The sequence below is a fragment of the Mytilus galloprovincialis genome, chromosome 1 (genome assembly GCF_965363235.1).
Source record: "Mytilus galloprovincialis chromosome 1, xbMytGall1.hap1.1, whole genome shotgun sequence".
NCBI classification, from domain to species: Eukaryota; Metazoa; Mollusca; class Bivalvia; order Mytilida; family Mytilidae; genus Mytilus; species Mytilus galloprovincialis.
The window spans coordinates 128,145,023-128,166,751 of record NC_134838.1 but is presented as its reverse complement, the minus strand read 5'-3'; the positions used below and the strand labels follow the sequence as shown (position 1 = coordinate 128,166,751).

The following is a 21,729-nucleotide window of genomic DNA, read 5'->3' as shown; positions in this document are numbered from 1 at the left end:
AACACGAGAATAGTAACACATGCTAATATTTACTAAATCAAAATCATGAATTTTGTTAATCAGTGTGTATCATTACATGCTATAATGTATTCTCAATGACGTTAAGACTACATCTCAATTTATATGCAGTACTTCGATAAAACAATGTTTGATCACTAAAGTCAAGATTGACAATATGTAAGCTGTTTAATATGGTTTTGTTCATGTGCCCGTCCCTGGAATGAAACCATGCAAATGGTTAATTTTCAAATATCCGTTAATGCTTTTTTCGGACTTTTTTCTAGTCATTTTGAGAATTTGGTGTTGATGTCACATCTTTGATAGCCTCTGTTAAATTCATTCATATTTTTAGCTTCATTTTTAATGTCATAGCCACCTGTCATTTATTGACCCCTACATTTTTTTAATTTATTTTTATATCGGTAGATTAACGTTTTTGTTTTATTGACATGTACGTTAAATCTCTTTTTTGTCCTAACAACTTTTCTTATAATTCATATTTGTAAAAATCTAAAGTATTCGCATGACAACTGGGTCAACAAATTGACTGTTGTCGGAAATAGCTGTATTTGAGATGCAAAGCTATGATTAAAGGCAAATAAAAACTCAAAAATTGAAAGAAGTAAGCTCATTTTTAAGGAAAAATTGTTTTCTAAAGACAGATGTTATTCTATCAAATCCTATAAAGATATCACGCCACTAACTGAAATCATATCGACAACAAACCAATCAGACTTTGTATTTCGGATTTGGTTTGATTTTAGATATTGTCTTTGATATGTACACAACCTAATGTTACCTTATCTCTAACCTAAAGCATGACTATCCACGTGTATTTCAGAAAGGCGTTTATAACAATGTGGTCCTTACGTAACTCGGACTATATATAATGGAATGAATTCTGTTTTATAAGTTCTTCTATGATCTGACCCCACCACATAACCATGTTTGCTTTACTCCTTACATTGACCGTTGTGTCTGCTGCTCCTGTAGAGGAAGGCAAGTATACTTATTGGTATAAGAATAGGGAGATGTGGTATGATTGTCAATGAGACAACTATTCACCTCAGTTTGAATTAAGCGGATGTAAGCAATTATTGGCAATCGTATGTAGCCTTCAATAATGAAGAAACACATACAAGTACCTTATAGTATTATATGATATAAAAGGCCCAAAAAAGAAAAATATGAAACAATTCAATTAAAAAAATTAACGTCCTTGTTTATAACAAATTAATTTACGAAAAAAATCAATACATCAGACACGAGCCAACGAAAACCACTGAAATACAGGCTACGGACTTGAGACAGGCACGTAAAGTTTAAGAATATGGCGAGGCTAAACACGTTTGTGAGCACCCAACACTCCCCTAACCTGAGGCAGTGGTGTTACAGCACAACATAAGAACACTATTAAAATCAGTTAAAAAGGGTATTACTCATCATATCGGTACAAAGTAGATAAACAAAAATAGTCCGGACGTGGCAGGTTATTTATACATCCCTAACAAAAAACAGAACTTACAGATGTGAGAGTACTCGCAGTTAGTTCGTAACCAATAAGAACTCATAAGAAATCATGCATCTAAGACTTACATGTACGTACAATTATATGAAGGTGACTAAAATAATTATCAATATCAACGGTGACAGAGTAGTCTGAGCAGTTCATATATAGTACCACTATATATACGATCAACACTGCGTTTGAAACTCGTAAGTGGTTCGAAAACGATCTTTATCAGCTTATATTTCGATTTTTCTTGACGAAGGCCGTTGGTTCTCCAGGTCACACTATATAGCCAAAGAGTGCTGAACGTGAAGTTAAATACAAACAATCAATCAATTAATCAATAAATCAATAAAAAAAAATCTGAAAAAACAGGTCAGATCATTTCACGTAGAATTTGTTTTTTTTATTAAACAGAAGAAACTTTAACAAAATATTTATTTCAGGATGTTTATTCGATGGTACAATGTACGCCACCGGAGATAAAATCATCATCAGTCACTGCCTTGGTGCAATGACATGTATGGGCAACAATATATACTCAAGCCTGGAACAATATGGGTACTATAACCTGTTGTTTTTTTAAATACATATGTTTTTGAAATTAACAAACTATTCGTCGCTTTCTAAATATAGATAATCGTAACACTTTTTTCATCTTCTATCTTTTAACTTTAATTTTAAGATCAATTTACGGCAACGAAGATAAACGATTTTCTCTAATTCTTACATGATTTATTCTGTTCGTAACCTGTTGATTATTTTCATTTCATCAACGTGTGATTCGTTTGGTCTCAGTTCTTTATTGGTCAAGAATCGTTTAGGCATCAAATGTTTTTGCTAAACCTCTCAGTATCCTATTGTGATGTCATGAATAAGGAACAATATAGAAAGAACTATCTTTTTGCATTCGAAAAGAAGGATTGAGTTTGTCTGCTATCGTTTAAAAATTACTAGAGAAACAGATTCCACAACCAATATTGTGCAATACGATATATATCCACTCTCGACAGTTAAATTTTACATCTCGGCGAGCCTCAAATTGAACTACCTCGAGTGGATAGATATCGTATCACACTCGATACAGTGATGGAATCTAAATGTTACCAGCAGATGTCAGTTGTGATAACTAGTCTTGTCTTGCTTGTATCCATTAACTATTTGTATTTTCAGAGGCATATGTCCTTCAACAAAACGATCAACTGGACAAAGTAAGTAATAACTAAATTTCTACGAAGCTACACAAAACCCCTTACAAATATAGATTTATTTCGTCTTCAAGCCATTATTCAACTACTAAATTGTCTATTATTCTTACCAGCACACTTGGTACAATTAAAAACCTGATAATAAATTGTTCAAATAAGGCCTTCGAAAATAGTGGAATAAATTACTTTTGGAGTGTCAAGAACTCGTTGGAAGTACTTGATAAATTGCATGCTTATGTTGGCGATTTTGAATCTGTTCAAAGTTTTGATTTTTCTACCCTGTATACCACATTGCCTCACATTCTCATTAAGAAAAAATTCACACACCTAATTAAATGGGCATTCAAAAAATCAGAATGTGAATATATATGTTCAAACTCTTTTAGGTCATTTTTTAGTAGCAATAAACAAAAAAACTATGTTAATTGGACATGCTTTGATACTATATATGCCCTTGAATTTTTACTAGATAACATTTTTGTTCGCTTTGGGGATTCCGTATATCGTCAGATTATCGGAATTCCAATGGGGACTAACTGTGCACCACTTATTGCGGACCTGTTTTTGTATTGTTATGAGTTACAATTTATGACAAAAATAAGCAAAGACCAATCGAAACAACATCTGATAAACAAATTTAATAATACTTTTAGATATTTGGATGATATTTTGGCTCTTAATAATGACGACTTCAGTATGTATATTAATGAAATTTATCCTGTTGAACTTACTTTAAATAAAGCTAATACTAACAATGACCACTGCCCTTTTCTCGATCTTGATATCTATATCACTAATGGAAAGCTGAATACTAAAATTTATGATAAAAGGGATGATTTTTCATTTCCTATCGTTAATTATCCGTTTTTAGATGGTGACGTTCCCTTGTCACCATCTTACGGTGTTTATATATCTCAACTTGTACGATTAGCTCGTGTATGTAACAATGTTTTAGATTTTAACGAGAGATATTTATGTATTACTGAAAAATTATTACACCAGGGTTTTCGATATCACAAACTAGTCAAAACATTTACTAAATTTTATCATCGGTATAAAGACATCATTCGTAAATATAGCTCAACATGCAGACTTCTAATACGTTCAGGTATTTCACATCCAATTTTTTATGGAAATATTCTTTATAAAGCACAAAGGTGTCAGTATTCACCTCAGAAACTTACAACAAAACCTTTGAATAGACTTATTAAGAAGGGATATAATTACGATACTGTTGTCAAGTCATTAAAGATTGCATATTTTGGCGTTAATATTGAGTCACTGATAAGGTCTTTGCATCGGAACTAAACACATTTATTCTAAAAACAGTTGTTGGCATGACACGGGTTATGTTCTTCTCATATATGTTATGATGGTATGATACTAAACCCCTAACGGGAAGGATTGTGCCTGATGTTCATATGATGAAATCATAATCTTTCAGTTAGTTTAATTGAAGTCTGGAGCTGGCATGTCAGTTAACTGCTAGTAGTCTGTTGTTATTTATGTAATATTGTCATTTTGTTTATTTTCTTTGGTTACATCTTCTGACATCAGACTCGGACTTCTCTTGAACTGAATTTTAATGTGTGTATTGTTATGCGTTTACTTTTCTACATTGGTTAGAGGAATAGGGGGAGGGTTGAGATCTCACAAACATGTTTAACCCCGCCGCATTTTTGCGCCTGTCCCAAGTCAGGAGCCTCTGGCTTTTGTTAATCTTGTATTATTTTAATTTTAGTTTATTGTGTACAATTTGGAAATTAGTATGGCGTTCATTGTCACTGGACTAGTATATATTTGTTTAGGGGCCAGCTGAAGGACGCCTCCGGGTGCGGGAATTTCTCGCTACATTGAAGACCTGTTGGTGACCCTCTGCTGTTGTTTTTTATTTGGTCGGGTTGTTGTCTCTTTGACACATTCCCCATTTTCATTCTCAATTTTATTCATAAAGGTGATATTGCAATATTTGTGGTTGCGTTTATAAGTTTTTTTTCTCGATTTGGAAGTTTTAAACGTACCCTTGCTAACTTCCGACTTTTTGTGTTTTATCGAAGAGATTACATTGATATATTTCTGACTTGATGTTTTACTCTTTTTATAGATAAAAAGGATAATGCTTGGTTGAGATTTACTTTAACAAATGTATTTTATCTTCACAAACTTTTCAAGTGACTCCATCAAATGAAAAAAAAAATGTGCATAACAAATTGTAAACAAAAAGTATGCAAGTTTTGCATTTTCTGTTTTAAATTTCAGCTGGATGTTTGTTTGACGGTAAAATTTACAATAAGAACGACGTTATCACAATCAGTCATTGTTTGGCTCAAATGGAATGTCTGGGATTCAATTCCTATGGAGAGATTAAAAGTCTTGGGTCAGTAAAAAAAGGCTTTTATATGAGATATACTGTATGCATTTTGCTCAGTGTACTTGATTCTGTAAGATTGTTGAATAATACAACAAAAAAAACATCAAAAGAAAGAGTTGATATCCATTGTTTAGTATATATATTTAATTTCAAGGATCTTGTATAGAAAACAAAATGTAGAAATTCTTTGATCTAGAGAGGCGAAAAATTACAGATTAAAAGATTGAAGGTGTAACATTAAATGATATTTGAGTTTATTTTAAATTTAAAGAGAGTTATAAATAATTAAAAAGCATCATTGATATCAAAACAAAACTAAAATCCGAAAAGATACAAGGTTGGACAAGACAAATAAACAACGAATACTGTCCACAATTTTTCAAGACCGTCCAAAACTCCGATTGAGCTAGATATATAACCTGGTTTAATCCATCATTTCTTACATATTAAGAATTAAGACATTATCAGGAATATGACAGTTGTCATGCATTCGTTTGATGTGTTTGGGCTTTTGATTTTTCCATTTTATAACGAACTTTCACGTTTGGATTGACCTCGGAGTTCGGTATTATTGTTATTTTATTTTTTAATGATTTAATTGTTTTTTTTTACAGTGGAATATGTCCAGTAAAAGACAGACGGGATGTAAATGGACAGAGTAAGTTTTCTTTGTGAATATTTGCTTCAGTACTTCTTCTAATACTATTTATAAAACACCAAAAATCATACCATTGCTTCGTGCTGAAAGTCTCACTCTGACTTTTAGATGAAGAACAACAATAACAGCGCTGTACATTTGATTTGTATGTTTTTTGTTTTTGTGCATATATTGATGTGTTTTAAAGACAAATACCCCATATCCCCTATTTTTATGCCCCATTTATGAGCATTATGTTTTTTAGTCTGTGCCTCCGTCCGTTCGTCCGTTCGTCCGTCAGGTTAAAGTTTTCAGGTTAAAGTTTTTGGTCGAGGTAGTTTTTGATGGATTTGAAGTCCAACTTGAAACTTTGTACACACGTTTCCTATGATATGATCTTTCTATGCCAAAAGTAGAGATTTTCTCCCATTTTCACGGTCTACTAAACATAGAAAATGATAGTGCGGATGGGGCATCCGTGTACTAAGGACACATTCTTGTTTTCTCGACATTTTGTTTAATTCCATTTATGTATATCATAATGAAATGTTCGGAGGGTTCTCCCCTTTATTCTCTTACACACACACTCACACACATTATGTTTTAATGAATTTCAGCTGGATGTTTGTTTGATGGCAGGGTATATGCAGCTAATGAGGAAATTATTATACCGTCCTGCTTGGGTAAAATGACATGTTTGGGAAACAATAATCTTGGACCTATTACATCACTGTAGTAAGTATAGAGTGGGGTGCTCATTTTCACCATATCTTTCCATGTTTTCTACAGTTTATGTTCAGGTCTATATGTTTTTGAAGTATACTGATATTTCTGTATGAAGATAACTTCAAATGCAAAATATTCTTACGCTTGAAAACGTGTTTGTTTGAAAATAATCATCTGAAAAGTTAGATTTAAGGATGTTTGCAATTGCCTGATGTTTTATCAATGGGGGACACATATTCGCCGTTTTTATATATCTATTTAAACCCAAATAACTGCAGCTTTAAACAATATTTTTCAAATCAACTTCATTATAGATGGCAATAGCAGACATTTTGAAGGTGTTCAGAACTGAAATTTAGGGCAATCAGTAAAAAAATTACTAAGAAATGCATCTTTGAAATTGTGTTTTTCATTCAGGAAATTGGCCGAAAATCGTTGTCCGTTTTTCAGTTCTTTGGGGTAAGTGCCGCAATTTTGTCGTAGTTTAAAAAATAACCATATTTGTTATGAAAATCTAAGTCACCAGCATATTTCTTCCATTTCAGCCATCTTTTGAAGTATTTACACCTCAAAATAGTAAAACGGCGAAATTGTGTCCCCGGCGAATATGCGCACCCCACTCTACATTTTATGTACATATGCCTTTTTTATTAACATAGTGAAAACTTTTTTGCAAACAAACCGATGTCTAGACACCTCTCATTGTGGTGAGAGAGAAAAAAAACTGTTGTCTTAGACAATACTCATTTGTTGGCAATTGTTTTTTTCCTCGGTCATTGTTTAAATACGTTATCGATTCGTTTAACGTTGGGAATGCATAGAATGAGGATGTGCTTTTCATATTTGAAATAAGTTTCTACAGGTGCAACCGAACTTTAAAACCAAATCTTTATATCTATGAAAAAAATTAGTAAAAGTTTTAAGTAATATGTGGTACCGGTAACGAAATCCCTGACTTAATAAATTACCAGTAATACATAGATTGCGTTCGTAAAAAGATAAAAGATTAGTTTAACATATAGCAATTGGGAATTTTTATTACTTGCTTCCTGTTTGATTGATGCTACGAGCCAACGTATATGGTTAAGGTGAATATACTTTTCAAATAACCTTGTATTACAAAGTTGGGAGTCACCCTCAAAACAAATCTCCATTTCCGTTGAAAAGAAAATTATCAGTGCTATATAATCCAGAGGAAGCGAATTGTGGATTTAAAGTTAATCTTCATTATTATGTTTTTAAGTGGTATATGTCCGCAGACTAAACGCTCAGTAGATGGACAAAGTGAGTATATGTAACTATTTGTTGCTGCATGTGTCTGTCTATAACACGATGAGTTCTGATAATAGTTGTTTATCAAATGGTATCACTTTATAATTTTAAAAACGCATATGGTAGCTCCCTCATGCAAAGCTCTGATTCCTTTCACGGATTTGGCTATACTTTTTGGACCTTTTGGATTATAGCCCTTCATCTTTTATATAAGCTTTGGATTTCAAATATTTTGGCCACGAGCATCACTGAAGAGACAGGTATTGTCGAAATGCGCATCTGGTGCAAGAAAATTGGTACCGTTAATTTTATTATGACAGACTTGAGGCAAAATAGGGCTTCTTAAATTGACCTATGGTTTCATGGTTCTAATATTGGAGAAAATGAATGCAGTTTTCAATTTTCTACAAATTTAACTTCATATTAAAACAATAATTCTGTACGAAATAAGAAAAAGTCTTACTTTCTTCACCTAGCTTATGAATAATTTGATCTTTTTATATCCCTTACATATATTATAATTCATAAACCAATACATTGGAAGATTTTAAGTATTAGCTTGATCAAAACAATTTGAAAGTGACTAGCTTTATCAAAACAATTTAAAAATGAGACTTTTTACAAGTAATTATTTATTGTAGGTGGATGTCTATTTGATGGCACAGTATATGCCAAAGGAGATGTGATACCTATAAAAGGAACTAATGCTCGTGTGGTGTGCCAAGGAAACAATATCTATACCGAACAATTATAAAGTAGAGGTAAGAGGTTAGTTAATATAAATCTATAAATCCAGATTCAATTCACAATTTTATACACAAGGAAATGCCTGTACCAAGTAAGAAATAGGACAATTATATTCCAGTCGTTTAATGTGTTTGAGCTTTTAATTTTGCTATTTGATAAGGGACGTTCCGTGTTGAATTTACCTATATATTTGTGTAATTTTACTTTGTATTTATACATTTCAAAAAGGCATTTTCAATAATGTATTCATCTATCTTTTAAAAGAATATTTGTATTCAAAGATGGGACATCCTTAGAAAAAATACAAAGTTTAAAGAATTGATAGGCAATATTGAACTTTGAATATGTAATTTATGTGTTTGTTTTCATTTTTCAGAATCTTTCCCTCTAAAGCCTACATCACAACCGGTGGTCAGTTGCCAGATTCATTGTATAGAAAAGTCATTTGCATAAAACTTTGTTTTTATTTATAAATGCAACAATAGACAATAGCTGCAAAAACAACATAACAGTAAATTGTTTTTATATTACTATTTTATTTATGTCCCAGCTCAATGATAATGTTTTTAAGGGTTCCAAACGGTAAAGTTAAAGTTCTCCCTCAGACAGAAGTGTTACAGACGTTATCATAATTGGGTTAACACTTTTTGAATACTTGTGCTACATATGACAATAGATGCATTCAGACAATTCCGTCTTTGATTGTGATATGATCGAATGAGATGTATCACTGTGTTCCCACTCATGTGAATCACAACAGGTGCCAATTGTAAAGAAGGTTCTGCTAACCCTTCAGGAGCACTTGTGTTCAAATCATCTGTTTTCCCTCTTCGGTATTTTGATAGGTTTTGTGCTGATCAATTCGCAGATTTTTGTGTAATGTTTTTAGATTGATTTTGGTATTTTCGTTATGTTTTTATCTACGGCTTTGTCTGTAAAAAGTAAAATCACAAAAATACTGTCATTACTGAACTCCAAGGAAAATTCAAAACGGAAAGTCATTAATCAAATGGCAAAATCAAAAGCTCAAACACATCAAACGAATGGATAACAACTGTCATATTCCTGAATTGGTCCAAGCATTTTCTTATGTAGAAAATGGTGGCTTGAACCTGATTATATAGCTAGCTAACCCTCGAACTTATGTCAAATTCGCATCATCTTTCAATATATTTACAACAATGCGTGAATGAAACAAACACACATAATAGGTAAAAATGTAAAACATACACCAGTTAACATTGTTTTATAATCTTACTAGTAATCACTTAAAAAAGACGAAAACAAAACAAATATGTAACAAAGAAGCACACAATGGCATTATTTAGACCAAGCATATTAGCAACCATTAAAAACAATGATGTTTTTCTGATTTATTGTCCCTTTCGTACTGTTGCCTCTTTTTTACTTAACATATCTGAACTGTATTATGTAGTAAATAAATTCATGTTACTTTTGCAAACAACTTTATTGGGGTTTAAATATAAGAGGCCAAACAGTTATGTAATCTAACCTCCTCAAATAAATTTTATACCTCGTATTCTAAACATCGAATAAACAACCGTTGTTCGTCAGCTGATATCTTTTTGAAGTGTCTGCGTTGAAGATTGGTCCATTTGATGAGTACTATATCATATCGATTTTGGTTAAAAAATAAAATTTGAACGAACGTTATTTCATAACAATTTGGTTAACTGTTGATGATATACAATTAATTAGCTAAAATGACAGGCTATACTTTAATAAAAGTCATATCAATTAATGAAACCTCATTAAATCTTTTGATGAGATGATTTCAACTTATTTGTACCAATTAAGATCCTGTGCTCATACATTCCTTAGAGTATATATATAATACTTGCTATACATGTGTTGGCGGACCATTGTGTCATTTAAAGGCATAATGATGCTGCAAAATCGAAGTATTTTCATTTTGTCGTAAAGTAAACAGATGAAAACTAATAAAATTGAGAATGGAATGGGGAATGTGTCAAAGCGACAACAACCCGACCATAGAGCAGACAACAGCCAAAGGCCACCAATGGGTCTTCAATGTAGCGAGAAACTCCAGCCCGCCTAGAGGCTCCTGACTTGGGACAGGCGAAAATTGCAGCGTTTTTTTTTTTAGATCTCAACCCTCCCCCTATACCTCTAGCCAATGTAGAGAAAACAAACGCACAACAATATGCACAGTAAAACTCAGTTTAAGAGAAATCCGAGTCAGAATATGAAACAAAACAAAATAAACAAAAAGACAATAATACATAAAAAACAACAGACGTCTAGTAGTTACTGACATTCCAACTCCAGAAAGCTAGTTGTTTCTGTTGTATTTTATATTTTGATTGTATTAACAAACTTATGCAATCAATAAAATCTATATAATATAAAATTTTGATAAATCGTGTTATTTGATTCTGTTTACATTGATGGATTGCAGAAGTAGAAAGTAGACAACAGATCAGTGGTGTCTAATACTAAGAAAGCCGAAACAATAGCATATGATACTGTTGTAACATTATCGGCTCTGGTGAATGAAATAGATTCAAATATTTTATACAGGTATACACTTGTTCAAAAGTTTGTGAATATACCCACCATAGATACCAGGATTAAAATTTTGTATTTGCGCCAGTTGCGCGTTTCGTCCACAAAAGTTTCACCAGTAACGCTCGAAAAATAAGCATTAACAATGTCAAATAATGTAAGAAGTTGGAGAGCATTGAGGACCAAAAATGCTGAAAGATGTTTACCATTTGCCAAATACCACTTAGGTTATCTATTCCTGAGAAAGAAAAGCCTTGTTATTTCAAAAAAAGAAAGTTTTGTCAACAGTGAATTTATAATTATAAGACCATATTATTGACATTGCTTTGGTTGGTTGATTGATTGGATGTGAACTTGATCTTGATCTTGATCTGATATGATATTGTTGTTTGATTAATGCACAGTAAAATATATTTCATGCATGTTTCAGACGAGAACAAATTACTCACTAGATTGAGTCGACCAGGTTGATATATGATTTCGGTATTACTTGTGGGCTGTTCTTATATATCGGTGACAAGCATAAGTATATAATTTGGGTATTACTTGTGTGCTGTTCTTATATATCGGTGACAAGCATAAGTATATAATTTGGGTATTACTTGTGTGCTGTTCTTATATCTCGGTGACAAGCATATTAAGTATATGATTTCGGTATTACTTGTGTGCTGTTCTAATATCTCGGTGACAAGCACAAGTATATATAATCTTGATATTTTATACCAAATTTTTAACATATATTCCCAGCAGTAATTTCAGTGTATGCAACAAAACTGAGATGCTAACTACGTGCAGGAATAAAAAAAAATCAGCAGGTGAAAGTCTTAAATAGCGATGAGCGTGGCAGTTTTCTTCTATGCGTTGAAGCAAATTTTAATATTCCTATTTCGCACAGCAAAATGAACACGACTTGTGGACGATTCGAAAACACTTTAGATGGACGAACCTTAGTCCAGCTTTATATCAGGGATATTTTTTGGGCACTTTGGATTTTGGAAAAATTGAGTTCATTTTAAAGACAACTAAACAAATTTTAGATACGTTTTGGTTGTGTGTTGGGGAGCTTTGTTGTCTTACTTGGCTTAATTGGCGTAAACCCTATATCATTCAGCTTGCTTGCATTCATTGTAACATTCTATTAGTCTTAGATTTTGTTTAATTGTTATTGTCTTTGAACTAGCTGTCAGTAAATCCGAGTTCTCTCAGTTCTGTACTTAGTGTATTTTTGTTGTTGGGATGTACAAGTATTCGGCCACGTCCACTTTATGTTTTTGTTATATAAAATTGAGAATGGAAATGGGGAATGTGCCAAAGAGACAACAACCTGACCATAGAAAAAAAAAACAACAGCAGAAGGTCACCAACAGGTCTTCAATGTAGCGAGAAATTCCAACACCCGGAGGCGTCCTTCAGCTGGCCCCTAAACAAATATATACTAGTTCAGTGATAATGAACGCCATACTAATTTCCAAATTGTACACAAAAAACTAAAATTAAAATAATACAAGACTAACAAAGGCCAGAGGCTCCTGACTTGGAACAGGCGCAAAAATGCGGCGGGGTTAAACATGTTTGTGAGATCTCAACCCTCCCCTATCCCTCTAGCCAATGTAGAAAAGTAAACGCATAACAATACGCACATTAAAATCCAGTTCAAGAGAAGTCCGAGTCTGATGTCAGAAGATGTAACCAAAGAAAATAAACAAAATGACAATAATACATAAATAACAACAGACTACTAGCAGTTAACTGACATGCCAGCTCCAGACTTCAATTAAACTGACGGAAAGATTATGATTTCATCATATGAACATCAGGCACAATCCTTCCCGTTAGGGGTTAAGTATCATACCATCATAACATATATGAGAAGAACATAACCCGTGTCATGCCAACAACTGGTTTTTGAATAAATGTGTTTAGTTCCGATGCAAAGACCCTATAAGTGAATCAATATTAACGCCAAAATATGCAATCTTTAATGACCTGACAACAGTATCGTAACTATATCCCTTCTTAATAAGTCTATTCAAAGGTTTTGTAAGTTTTTGAGGTGAATACTGACACCTTTGTGCTTTATAAAGAATATTTCCATAAAAAATTGGATGTGAAATACCTGAACGTATAAGAAGTCTGCATGTTGAGCTATATTTACGAATGATGTCCTTATACCGATGATAAAATTTAGTAAATGTTTTGACTAGTTTGTGATATCGAAAACCCTGGTGTAATAATTTTTCAGTAATACATAAATTTCTCTCGTTAAAATCTAAAACATTGTTACATACACGAGCGAATCGTACAAGTTGAGATATATAGACACCGTAAGATGGTGACAAGGGAACGTCACCATCTAAAAATAAATAATTAACGATAGGAAATAAAAAATCATCTCTTTTATCATAAGTTTTAGTATTCAGCTTTCCATTAGTGATATAGATATCAAGATCGAGGATAGGGGCAGTGGTCATTGTTAGTATTAGCTTTATTTAAAGTAAGTTCAACAGGATAAATTTTTTTAATATACATACTGAAGTCGTCATTATTGAGAGCCAAAATATCATCCAAATATCTAAAAGTATTATTAAATTTGTTTATCAGATGTTGTTTCGATGGGTCTTTGCTTATTTTTGTCATAAATTGTAACTCATATATGTATTTTTATTTGTCCATCTGATGAGTTAGGCCTTTTTCAACTGATTTTTTATAGTTCGTACTTACGTTGTTCTATAACATCGCTGTCCCAGATTAGGAGTATTGGGTTCCTGCTAACATGTTTAACCCCGCCACATTCTGTATACAGTATGTGTCTGTCTCAATTCAGGAGCCGGTAATTCGGTGGCTGTCGTTTGTTGCTCGGTTACATATTTGTTTTTCGTTAATTTTTTGTACATTAATTAGGCCGTTAATTTTCTCGTCTGAATTGTTTTGACATGGTGATTTCAAAGCCTGACTATGCGGTATGGGCTTTTCTCATTGTTGAAGGCCGTATGGTCACCTAAACCTGTGAATTTCTGTGTTATTTGGTCTCTTAAGAGGCATTCTCTGTAAGCATCAACATTTCTGATATAGGGTGGGAAAGTGAGGACCTCAAATTTCAATGAAACTTGGTAGTTAATACTCATGTGTCACCCTTGTTTGAAATTTGGTATAATATTGATACACAGAGTTGTGGTTGCCATGGTTACCATATATCACCAAATAAGGCTTCTACAAGAGTCTTTCAATCAGTGAAATTACCATTTTTTTGCATATATTATATGTTTGTCATCACGAAGACAATGATCTAAGCATATAATAACAATATATAACATAATAAAAAAAAATTCCTATCATAGTTTTTTGAAGCTGCCAAAAACCTTGATTTTGACTTTTTTTGGATTTCTGGAAAATTGTATTTTCTACCAATTTTAATAATAGACTGTGAAAAAATGCACCAACAGATGTTCTTAAAATAATGCATATATAATGCATAAAGCATAAAGTCCAAAATATCAAAAAATTGGAATAGTGTTATTTCTCTAAAAAAAACAAATGCGTTGCCATGGCAGTGAATGAAAATATCTAAAAAAAAAAAGTTTGAAATTTTAAGTTAAAAATGAAGAAAATTTAGTTCAATTGGATCTAAATATTAATTGAACTCTATTTGAAGAGATAAATGTCAATTTAAAATTGTGGCTATTACTCGATTTATTTCACTTGACTGGGCGAAGTTTAACCTGTTCGCTCATAATAAACCAGTCCATCTATAGATAGGTGTTTTATGATAAACTCATCAATGAAGTGTCCAGTCATTGTTTTGTTAATTCCTTTGATGACACTGATAGGTGATTAGAAATCAGTAATAATTATAACGGCAATTATCCTTGTCACACACATCTTCAAATAGACTGTCCCTATGCAAATTAAACCGTAAGCTCCGCCTGATCAGTTGAAAAAACATTGGTAATACCATAGTAACCATTTATATGACCCTTAGCAAAAAAAAACTCAAAAATATGTATTTTATAGCTTCTGCATACACAGATTTAATCCAGTATCCTTTCAAAAAGCATATCTTAAACAAAAGGGTGTTGTGAAGGTTACCATGTCAGTAAAGATTAAGACATTGTCAATTCTCAAGAGGTTGTAAATAACAGTTTTGTGGTAAAATTATGCAAGTCTTAAGTGTAAATTTAGTCAGAACCTTTGAAATGATATACTACAGCCTTGTACTGGTGTTAAAACACAATGCAAACAAAACACAAGTCTTTATCTGTCTTTGGTTGGAAATATCATGGGAAATCCAAATCTCACTATTAACTTAAGCAAGAACAAGATTGTGTCAACCGTCCACAGATGCCCCCTGCACACTATCATTTTCTATGTTTAGTTAACAGTAAAAGGAGAGTTGTCTCATTGGTAATCATACCACATCTTCTGTTTAATATTTGACAATGTATTGTTTCTGGTTTAGTTTGTATTTTTTAAGTACTTTTTGATAATGGTATTATATCTTATCGGTGTGTTTAATTTGGTTTTTTTCTGTAATTGGAAGAGTTTGGTGTTGATGCCACAGCTTTGCTAGTGTCTGTATTACGTTTTTCGGAAGCTTTCATTTTAATATTCATATTTTATAGTCATCTATAATCTATTGTTTGTTGACCTCTAGATTCATTGTTTGTATACTTGGTTTGTTGTTTCATTTACGTTTATCCCGTATATCTATTTATTCATAATAAACTTTCTAACATTCAAAAAATAAATGATTGACAAAAATAAATGGTGTGTTTTATCATTTGATTTTGACATTTGATAAGGGACTTTCCGTTTTGAATTTTCTTCGAAGTTAAGTATTTTTGTGATTTTCCTTTTTTTTTGTATGACAGTCGCTTTAAATACCATTATATTGACAACGATGCGTGAACAAAACAAACAGATATAAAAGGTGATAATCATATCAATAACTGACAGTCTTTGCTTCTTATTTTTTTTAGTACTTTTTTGTCTTATTGTTTTCCTCAAATTCCTTATTCTAATTTTGAGGCGTCTAGTTGCAAGTATGTGTTCGGAATATTTTTATATTTTATATTCAGACGCAATTTTTGAGTGATTTATCATCATTTTTAGTGATTTTACAGTGAGGTTGTGCTGTCATTCAACATTAAGAACCTCACATTGATATTTATGATAAAGGAATTCAGATTTCAGATTTGGTTTGACTCTGGATAAAGGTCATGTGTACAACCTATTATAACTTATCTCTAACATACAACATGACCTTTCACTTGTGTTTCCCAATGGAATTGATAACAATGTGAACTCGGACCATATATAAAGGAATTAACTATGTTTCATTAGTTTTATGATCTAACCCAGCACACAACCATGTTTGCTTTACTCCTTACTTTTACCATAGTTGCTGCTGCTCCTATAGATGAAGGCAAGTATAATAAAGATTACATGTGTAGCATGTACGAAAATTATATTATATAACGGTTAAAAGAATAATTATCAACATCACAAAAAACTGATAAAAACAATTCCTTCATTTCGATCAGTAGTTACTTAAATTGATTTGATATGTGTGAAGCAAAAGGAACTTTAACCAAATATTTATTTCAGGATGTTTATTCGATGGTACAATGTACGCCACTGGAGATAAAATAATTATCAGTAACTGTCTGGGTGCAATGACATGTATGGGCAACAACGTATACTCAAGCCTGGAACAATATGGGTATTATAACCTGTTCTTCAAATACTTTTTTTTAGAGCTAACGATATAATCATCATTTAGGTATTTTAGGAACATATGGTCGAATTCCAAATATAAATAATCAAAACACTTAATAATATGTTTTTATCTTTTGTCTATTAGTATTTATTTTTTAGACTATTTATGAAGCCTTTATTTCAATTCACGACAACGAATATGAATCGATTGACACCACTTATTAAACTTTATTTGTAAAATAAAATATTCCTCTATTTATTTTTTTAGAGGCGTATGTCCTTCAACGAAACGATCGACTGAAAAAAGTAAGTTTTTTTTGTTTTTTTTAGTTTTGCAAATTTGAAAAAATGAGATCAAAATTGCATTTCTTCATTTAAAACAAATGTTGACATCGTAATTCGTAATTTGGGTTTCCAATACCAATTCATCTTTGAATATGATTTGTAGTACAACTAACGGTCTGAAATGAAACTACAACTTACCATTTAACTAGTGACTTTGGAACCTCTAAATTATAATTTATACATTGTTTCAGGAGCCTCGTTGGGCGAGTGGTCTAAATAGTTACTACTGTAAAGACTGATGTTGTGAGTTCGAACCCCGCTGGTACAGGTGCACTCGACTCCAATCTTAATTGACTAGGATTGTCAGTTTTCCTATCATAGGTCGGTGGTTTTTTCCGGGCACTCCGGCTTCCTCCACCAATAAAAACTGGCCGCCACGAAATAGCTTAAATGCGGTGCTTAAAAGTCACCAAAAATCAAATCAATTACATTTTTTCAGAATCTTGTGCATCAATTCTATTTGGTATGCATTAGAAAAGCAAAAGAGGTTCTATTATTCCATTTCAATTTGAACCAAATCGACTTAGTGTTTGCACATAATACATGTGGAATTAAGGGAAGGTACATTAGATCAGTCCATTAATATGTACATTACTGAGTATACCATAAGTATAAACATATCGATTCGTTTACAAAACGAAAGAAGAAAGTCAAATTTGAATGCATGGATGTATCTAACAATATACTATGCATACTACAATACTCAGGCATTTTTTAACGTCGTATATTTAACAGAATGTTTTAATTTTACTAAAATAGATAAAAAGAGAAATATACTAATATAAATATAACAAAATGTTAACAGAAAAATTATCTGATTTGCAATTTTTGCATTTTCTTTCTCAATTTTCAGCTGTATGTGTGTACAATGATAAAATTTACAACAAGAATGAATTTGTCACGATTGGCAATTGTTTGGCTCAAATGGAATGTTTAGGATTCAATGCCTTTGGACCGTATGAAATGCTTGGGTCAGTATTTTTTTATCATTTTTATATAATCATCTGTATTCAATAATGTAAAAATGTGTTGAAAAAAAAATAATAAGAGAGTCTCAATCTATAGTATAATATATATATATATATATATATATATATATATATATATATATATATATATATATATATATATATATATATATATATATATATATATATATATATATAAACGTGAAATGATATGGTATAAAAACAAAACAAATAAAATAAAATGATATGATTGAGAGCTACTATAGCTGGGTATTTTTATATGCAAAACACAATGACTAATAGTATAAACGATTGAGTGTTGTTGGTTGCGTACTGTTCAATGGAAAATATTTCATATAGTTTAAAAGAATACATACCACAAGGGTTAAACAAACCCTAAGCATTAACAAATATCTCTGAGTATAATCCCTCAATAAATGATTGATGTTTTCGAAGAAACGTATTCGAGAAAAGTTACTAAAACATTAAATCAAGTCATTAACTGCCAGTTAAGAGCACGTTTACAAAATAGCAGTTTCCTTATATTTTTATATTAAATCTTACAACGACGAAAAAGATAAAAAAATCACTTCATCTCACATATTGAAAATGATTTAATATTTTAATGCAGTTCAAGTTTGTAAAGATGCATTCAGAACAACACTCAATCTTAATATTGAGAAAAAGGATTTAATGTTTGCATCTTTTTTTTTTTCTTTAATGAGTATATTGAAAATAAATAGATCAAAAGAACCATTGATACAAAACCCAGCAAAATTGGGAAAACAACAAGATTTCATGAGACAAAGCAACAAAGAATACTGACCAAGAGATATCAACACCGTCTTAATGATTTAAATGTTATTTTACAGTGGAAAATGTCCAGGAAAAGACAAAAGAGAAGTGAATGGACAAAGTAGGTTTTCTTTGTCTCAGTTGCTTCAGTACTTCTACTTAATACTATTAATATAACACAAGAACTATGTGTCAAAAAATGTGCTACTTGTTACTACAAACATAGTAATAAAACTAAAGTCTAACTTATGTCACCAAAAATGGGTGTTTGTTTTTCCGTTGATCGTAATATTGATACGCGTTGAATACCTCACTGTATCTTTGAGTGACAAAACATCAATAAAAGCGCTGTACCTTTGCTTTTTGTGGGGTTTTTTTCTGTGCATGTACTGATTTTGTGTCATAGAGGAATATTCCATATCATTTGTTTTTCTATTTGACATTTTAAAATGCACATAATAATGAAATGTTTGCAGATTCCCTTTTTCCCTCTAAAACGCACACACACACACATTATGTTTTTATAATAATTTCAGCTGGGTGTTTGTTTGATGGCAGAGTTTATGCAGCTAATGAGGAAATTATTATACCATCCTGTTTGGGTAAAATGACATGTTTAGGAAACAATAATCTTGGACCTATTACATCACTGTAGTAAGTATACATTTTCTGTAAAAGCTGCCTTTTATATTAAACATATTGAAAACTTGTTGACAAACAAACCGATGTCTAAACACCTCTCATTGTGTTGCACAAATATTGTTATACTAGAAAAAAAATCATTCTGTTCACATTGTTTTGTCTTTTAAGTTATATTTGCCAAGTAAACAGTCATAGTTTAAATATTTTTTATTTTCTATTCGGTTTACTTTAACAATGTATTTTCATTGTAATAGTTGAATTTTCATGTGTACAACGATTTTGGTTAATGTGGAATATCTAAGTATTAAATTGAGATAGGAGCTATAAGTTTGATTGAGGCTACGATCCTACGTCTACTGTTTTTGTGCGTACTTTTTCTAATAACCTTTTATAATGAAGATAGAAGCCATCTTAATTTATTTTCTTTCTTAATTATATATTTTAGTGTGTTTATTTTATTTTGTATCAATCAATTTTATTTAAGTGGCATATGCCCGCAGACTAAACGGTCAGTAGATGGTCAAAGTGAGTATGTGTAATCATACGCTTAATCACATTTAAAAAAAACCGAATTGACCTGTTCCAGCGTAATTAAACTTGTCGGATCATTCTTTTGTCTTCTGATTCAATTATAAGAAGTGTCTAGTGCACCTGTATAAGAAGTGTCTAGTGCACTTGTATAGGAAGTATCTAGTGCACCTGTATAAGATTGGTCTAGTGCACCTGTATACGTATCATGGATATTTATGTTAGTTAACCGTTTTGCCTTTTTAAAAGGTATAAGATAATTGTATGTATCGATCATTTTCTTTTTCATCACTTTCAATCAGTCTCCATAAATAAAGGAAACAATAGAATACCGCTGTTCAAAAGTCATAATAGATTGAGAAAAAACAAATCCGGGTTACAAACTAAAACCGAGGGAAACGAATCAACTATAAGAGGAAAACATCGACATAACAGAACACATGAGTGCAACAAAAAACAATGCCTGATAGAGACACATCGTTTGATAACAACTATCATATTCCACTTAGTACAGGACATTTAAGAAAAAATAAGGAGAAAGTCTGTTTTGACATTGCGATGAGTTTTCGTCATAGATGTTTTATCCATTGACTCTTTCTTAGAAACTGAATTTCCAGGAGAGCTCTAGCATGAATGTGCATATGTTATGTACGAACTGAGGTAAAAATAAATAATACTGAAATTGACACTTGGTCTACGATTCTTACAAAGGAGAAATCCAGTGCGCTTTTTGGTAGTATTATTGTGTATGACGTAATATTGCAAAGAGTTCAACAGTTTATGGTACCTTGCCGATGTGCTCTATTTGTCTATGATTCACCTTTTTTTTATTTAAAATATTCTGTCTGGAGTAAGACAAAGTGATATTTTCCCATATTAGTCAAATTAATCATTTTATACTCCTAATTTACCAAAACCCTGTCAATATATTCTAATTACTTTAAGATTTGAAGTCTTACTTGGTCAAAACAAAATGAAAATGATACTATATACATACATTATTGGTTGTAGCTGGCTGTCTGTTTGATGGTACGGTATATGCCAAAGGAGATTTGATACCAATAAAAGGAACTTATACTCGTCTGGTCTGCCAAGGGCACAATATATATACAGCACAATTATAAACCACAAGTAAGAATTCCACTAAATTAACTTATATTTCTAAACTTTCAAATTATAGAGTCAAACAGTTATTTCCATCAATGTATCTAAATAATACATGCACCACTGTTTTGGTTAAAAATGATACATTATTCTTTCGAAAGTTAACAAAAAGAAATTAATAGATACTTTTGAAGTCTTAGTGTGTCATTTGAATGTTTTTTTGTATTTCAGAATATTGCCATCTAAAGTACTTCTCGCAACCGGTGGTCAGTGTTCAGATGCATTGTATAATAAAGTCAAGTACCTAAACTATGTTTTCTTTGATAAATGTAAAAATAAGCCATGGGTTACATGAGACTAAAGCTACAACAAAAACTGTAAATTACGTTTAAGTAATTGTTTCATTTATGTATTCGCTCAATTCTAAATTAGTTGAAGGTTCTAAATGGCAAAGTTGAAGTCATGGAATATTTGTGCCACATATGAGCATTGATATATCTAAATTTTGGTACCTTCAATCCCGCCTGTGATTGTGACATTATCATTTGAGACCAGATTTCCTCGGCCTTTTTAGTAGGATTCGTGTTGCTCAATTCTTAGATTTGCGAAAAGTG

At 31.7% G+C, this 21,729-nt stretch overlaps 2 protein-coding genes across 2 annotated transcripts; both read left to right on the top strand.

The window, feature by feature from the left end:
• The first annotated feature begins 844 nt into the window (after positions 1 to 844).
• Positions 845 to 8,999, top strand: LOC143058734 (uncharacterized). The gene is made up of 9 exons (XM_076232186.1): positions 845 to 999; positions 1,957 to 2,071; positions 2,684 to 2,721; positions 4,978 to 5,095; positions 5,704 to 5,747; positions 6,344 to 6,461; positions 7,696 to 7,736; positions 8,366 to 8,485; positions 8,848 to 8,999. Exons 1-8 carry the CDS (start codon positions 945 to 947, stop codon positions 8,476 to 8,478), a joined length of 642 nt encoding a protein of 213 aa, XP_076088301.1. The 5' UTR covers positions 845 to 944; the 3' UTR covers positions 8,479 to 8,485; positions 8,848 to 8,999.
• A 7,298-nt stretch (positions 9,000 to 16,297) lies between these two features.
• LOC143058724 (uncharacterized) lies at positions 16,298 to 21,424 on the top strand. Its single transcript, XM_076232176.1, has 9 exons — positions 16,298 to 16,440; positions 16,623 to 16,737; positions 17,002 to 17,039; positions 17,932 to 18,049; positions 18,919 to 18,962; positions 19,378 to 19,495; positions 19,968 to 20,008; positions 21,023 to 21,142; positions 21,347 to 21,424. The coding sequence occupies exons 1-8, from the start codon at positions 16,386 to 16,388 to the stop codon at positions 21,133 to 21,135; spliced, it is 642 nt and encodes a 213-aa protein (XP_076088291.1). The 5' UTR covers positions 16,298 to 16,385; the 3' UTR covers positions 21,136 to 21,142; positions 21,347 to 21,424.
• Positions 21,425 to 21,729: the final 305 nt, after the last annotated feature.

Bases quoted from the DNA above. Each gene is read 5' to 3' on its own strand.
- LOC143058734 (XM_076232186.1), top strand. From the start codon at position 945: ATGTTTGCTTTACTCCTTACATTGACCGTTGTGTCTGCTGCTCCTGTA. The intron at 1,000-1,956 runs GCAAGTATACTT...TATTTATTTCAG, and splicing joins TGCTGCTCCTGTAGAGGAAG to GATGTTTATTCGATGGTACA. The intron at 7,737-8,365 runs GTGAGTATATGT...TATTTATTGTAG, and splicing joins ACGCTCAGTAGATGGACAAA to GTGGATGTCTATTTGATGGC.
- LOC143058724 (XM_076232176.1), top strand. From the start codon at position 16,386: ATGTTTGCTTTACTCCTTACTTTTACCATAGTTGCTGCTGCTCCTATA. The intron at 16,738-17,001 runs GTATTATAACCT...TTATTTTTTTAG, and splicing joins TCAAGCCTGGAACAATATGG to AGGCGTATGTCCTTCAACGA. The intron at 18,050-18,918 runs GTCAGTATTTTT...GTTATTTTACAG, and splicing joins GGACCGTATGAAATGCTTGG to TGGAAAATGTCCAGGAAAAG.